The sequence below is a fragment of the Mangifera indica genome, chromosome 11, assembly GCF_011075055.1.
Source record: "Mangifera indica cultivar Alphonso chromosome 11, CATAS_Mindica_2.1, whole genome shotgun sequence".
NCBI classification, from domain to species: domain Eukaryota; kingdom Viridiplantae; phylum Streptophyta; class Magnoliopsida; order Sapindales; family Anacardiaceae; genus Mangifera; species Mangifera indica.
This window is the reverse complement of record NC_058147.1, coordinates 12,227,655-12,232,452: the sequence shown is the minus strand read 5'-3', so window position 1 is coordinate 12,232,452 and position 4,798 is coordinate 12,227,655. Positions and strand designations below refer to the sequence as shown.

At 29.1% G+C, this 4,798-nt stretch overlaps 1 protein-coding gene across 1 annotated transcript; it reads left to right on the top strand.

The window, feature by feature from the left end:
• The first annotated feature begins 1,119 nt into the window (after positions 1 to 1,119).
• LOC123228743 (GDSL esterase/lipase At1g71691-like) lies at positions 1,120 to 3,133 on the top strand. Its single transcript, XM_044654204.1, has 5 exons — positions 1,120 to 1,228; positions 1,843 to 1,964; positions 2,058 to 2,297; positions 2,473 to 2,773; positions 2,847 to 3,133. The coding sequence occupies exons 1-5, from the start codon at positions 1,120 to 1,122 to the stop codon at positions 3,131 to 3,133; spliced, it is 1,059 nt and encodes a 352-aa protein (XP_044510139.1).
• The last annotated feature ends 1,665 nt before the right edge of the window (positions 3,134 to 4,798 follow it).

Genomic DNA, 4,798 nt, shown 5'->3' with positions numbered 1-4,798 from the left:
ATTAGATTATACAAATAAGTTAATAAAATTTGTTTTTATACATATTATTTTTCATGTTTAATTACTAAAACAATAATGTGTTTTTTAAATCTTCGTACATTGACCTTGAAATGGTATTGATACTAAACATGGTTAAAATTCAAAAAAATTTAAAAATATATAGAAGAATTAATTGTTGAAAATATTGTTAGTAACACATCCATAAACAAATTTAAACTGCAACTTACAAGAAGAAACAAGCCAAAATTATCTAATTTAATTTATTATAAATGTTAAAATATGAATTAATTGTATATTAGAATATTAAAATATCTGAATATACATAAGTGTATACCTATCATAAATCTTATATAAAGAAATAATACATAAATGTATACATAATTTTGTGATTATCTGAAACAATAATACTATATGTATATATTTTTTTTGTATATAATTTATATACATAGATAATGTATTACTATATGATTTAATGATTTTGAATTAAAAATAAAATAATATCTAATCACATAATGATATGCCATCTATGTATCTAAATTGTGTATAAAAATTATGTACATATAATATTGCTCTTCATGAAAGGAATACTATTTAATGCTAATTTAATTGGTTTACCCTTTTTTTTTTTTTTGATAGGTTTATTTGGATTATGTTACTTTTAAGGTGTTATATACATTTTAATAACGATTAGTTATTCTCTTCTTTCTCTTTATTTTCTATTGCATTTTAGGGTTATTGAGTATCATGTGATTCAAGTGGATGGATTCTGATTTAACCTTGCTACTTTGCTAGTATACTTTGTCGAGATTCTGATGGTTCTCCAGTTAGTGCTCCACCACACTTAAGGGATTTGTATGATTGTCATTAACATAATTAGTGTGAAATGCAGCCTTTTCTATTGGTCGATATATGAATAATTGAAGGCACTTTTATCATTTTGTGAATGTGAACTTTATAATTTCTTTTTTATTTTTCTTTTTGGTGTTTGGTGGGAAAAGTTAGTAACTACTTTATAACATCATGCAAAGTGAGAAACTACTTTATAATTTGTTGCACACTAGTATTGTTGACACCATAATTAATAGTTCCTCATGTACATTTATACTCTAATTGTTGATAATGTTGAGAAGGGAGAACTCTAGTTTTGACATGAGCCTAAAAGACGAGCCCGAAGCCGAGTCATGTGAACCTGAGCAAAGTTTGGTTAGTAGACACGAACTCAAGAGAAGTATGAGCCAATCACAAACTTAATATTAAGAAGTGAGCCAAACTTGAACTCATGTTCCACTGCGCTTGGCGAGCCCGAGCCGAGCTTGAGGCTCAATCTTCTGAAAAAGAGTTGGGCCCTGCTCAAGAGAAGTAAATGTATCGAAACCTCTGAAGGACCCTCTAGTGAGTTGTTTGAAGTATCTATTTTGATATTTCTGGGATAAATCGATTATCATTTATTGATATTAATTAATTATCTCTTTCTCTTTCTCTCTTCAGATAATTAGATATTTAGTAATGCTACTAATTATAATTTATTAGTAATACGTACTAAGATTTTTTGAATTATTAGAGAATTCTTGTTTTGTTTGACCAATATCCAACATTTATTACATTTATGAGATCCAATCCAACCCCTTTTAACCTAACATTGTTTTGTCATTTAATCTTATCTATTTTCACATTCTGACTAAATCACGAGGAGTTCAGTTTGACATGCTCTTAATGGCAAAATTAAATGTCTTCATCATCTCTTACTAATTACCAATTTAAAGGTATTTTCCTCTTAGTAACTAGGATTAATTATAATAATAACCTCATTTGTTTTAATTGATGTGTTATGCATTTATTCAGCTGTGGAGCTAGGGCTTCCCTTGATCCCTGCATACTCTGAAGCTTCTGGGGATCAAGTTCTTCATGGAGTCAACTATGCTTCTGCCGCCGCCAGCATCCTTGACATCACCGGAAGAAACTTCGTAAGAAAACTTCATTTATGAGGAAGAATTCATATTTAGATAATAGAGGAGTTAAATTTTTATAAAGAGTTTGTCTGTATAATGTTTGATCAGGTGGGTCGTATACCGTTTAGTCAACAAATAAGGAACTTCCAAAATACTCTGGATCAAATTACTGGTAATCTTGGGGCAATTGATTTGTCCAAGGCTATCGTAAGATCTATATTCTTTGTAGGGATGGGGAGCAATGACTACTTGAACAACTATCTCATGCCAAATTACAATACCAAGAATGAATATAATGCTCAACAATATGCTGATCTTTTGATTGAACAATACGCCCGACAACTCACTGTGAGATCTCTTAACCTTGTTTACACACCACAAATCTTTACTTTTAAAACTTTTACCAATCTATATCATGTCTTTTTGATTGATTTTGATTCAACTATATATAGTACCCAACTGAGCTTAACTTATTAGTTAAACTGACGAATTTTTTAATCTAATTATGTGCATGAAAATACAGAGCCTGTACAATCTGGGCGCTCGGAAATTTGTACTGGCTGGATTAGGAAGAATGGGCTACATGCCAAGCATCTTGGCTCAAAACCAGCTTGGTACCTGCTCAGAAGAAGTTAACCAGCTTGTTTTACCTTTCAATACAAATGTGAAGACGATGATCAACAATCTTAATGCCAATCTTCCCGGTTCAAAATTCATTTACATCGATATCGCTAGAATGTTTGAAGATCTGTTAGTCAATTACATATCCTATGGTATGCATACACTACTTCTATACTTAATATTTTATCATTCAATAAAATTATGTATACCCTTTTTAAATATACAAAATTACTTTTTCTTGTTTTCTTTTGTATTATCTTCAGCTATTTAAAATAGTGATACAAATTTACGTTTTCCTCACTAGTTTGAACTGTTTTATACACACAGGGTTTAGTGTTATAGATCGAGGATGTTATGGGATCGGGCAAAACAGAGGACAAATTACGTGTCTTCCATTCCAAACACCATGTCCAAACAGAGATCAGTATGTGTTTTGGGATGCATTTCATCCAACAAAAGCTGTCAACATTTTATTTGGAAAGAAGGCCTTCTCGGGCGACTTAAGCAACGTTTATCCCATGAACATACAGCAACTTGTCAATCTTGACATTGGACCTGCTTAATAAGAATTAAGAATGAGAGCCATGCCCATGCATGTGGTTGTTTCAGTTTTTAGGGCTTGTTGTAATCAGAGGAAAGTTGGGATTGTGGTTTTTTCTTTCATAATGCAGCAACTTTAATTTGGTTATCCTTTGATGGATTTGTTTCCTTTGTCTTTTAGTAAAATCATATTGATCTGTATGATCCTCCATTGAATTCATATTGATTTTGTGTAATTTAAACTAAAATCGCACCAAATTAGTGCAGTTTGAGCCAAAAATTGCACTGAAACAACCAACAAATGTCTGTAGTGTCTAACTGAACTTTGTTTTTGATACATGAAAAATAAATTAAAACATAAAAAAGTAACATAGTCTAAAAACCAACCATAACCTCAGTGTCTGGCTCTCTCTCAAAAACACAACTCAAATCCTTCAAACTCTCATTTTCATTCTTTAAACTCTTAATACTCTCTCAATCTTTCAATTCAATCAAATTTTCTTAATTTAATTAAATTCTTTCTTAATTTTTTATTAATTTCAATTTCAATTTTTTTTATACATTTCATTATTAATTATAGAATTTATTTCTATAATTAATTTTATTTATTATTTTTTATTATTTTTTATAATTAATCATATAATTTATTTATATAATTAATTTTATTTATTATCAAAAAATAGCAAGTAGTGGAAATTCTTCCGGTAATAGGAGATTTGGTCAATATTCATATATATCAAATATGAATGAAAATCAACTTATAGATGATTTTCATTCACAAGAAAGTGAAAACCAATATGAAGAGGTGGAGCAACAACAACAACATCAACAACAGATGGAGATGGAACAACAATCTCAAAAAAATTCCTACATCTGATATTTTCAAAATTCATTTCAAAAAAATACAAAAGGAAGATGGTAATTTTGATGTTACTTGCAATTATTGTAGGCAAATTTACAAATTCAAACAAGGAGGTGGATACGGGACATTCAAAAGACACTTGGAGTCAAAGCATCCAGAAAAAATGGGGCAAAGCCGATGCCAAACACAAATAACCGGGTATGATTCTACTTACAAATATTTATTTATGTATAGTGATAATAAAAGTAAAGAAGAATTTACAAAAATGATAGCAATAGATCATTTAGCATTTAGTTTTGGTAAAAATTTAGGTTTTAATAATTATTGTAAAACCGCATTAAATCCTGCACATAAAACTATTCCAAGAAATACATTAAAAAGAACATTATTTAGTTTATATAAAAAACAAAAAAAAGAGTTAATTGAATTTTTTACAAATTTTAGTGGACGTGTATCTCTATGTAGTGATATTTGGAGTGACCATTGGCAAGTTCACTCTTATATGAGTATAACTTGTCATTGGATAGATGACGATTTTCTATTACAAAAAAGAATTTTATCATTTAGGGTGTTTGATGAATGACATACAGCTGATAATATTTATAGAATAATTAAAGGAATATTAGAAGAATATAAATTACGTTATAAAATTTTTTCAATTTCATTTGATAATGCACGTTCAAATACTGTCTCAATAAATGATTTAATTGATATTTGTAAACCTAATTTAGGTGGTAGATTTTTTCATATTAGATGTGCATGTCATGTATTAAATTTATGTGTACAAGATGGTTTACATTGTCTTAATAATTTTATTAGTCCAATA

Bases quoted from the DNA above. Each gene is read 5' to 3' on its own strand.
- LOC123228743 (XM_044654204.1), top strand. From the start codon at position 1,120: ATGTTGAGAAGGGAGAACTCTAGTTTTGACATGAGCCTAAAAGACGAG. The intron at 1,965-2,057 runs GTAAGAAAACTT...ATGTTTGATCAG, and splicing joins ACATCACCGGAAGAAACTTC to GTGGGTCGTATACCGTTTAG. The intron at 2,298-2,472 runs GTGAGATCTCTT...ATGAAAATACAG, and splicing joins AATACGCCCGACAACTCACT to AGCCTGTACAATCTGGGCGC.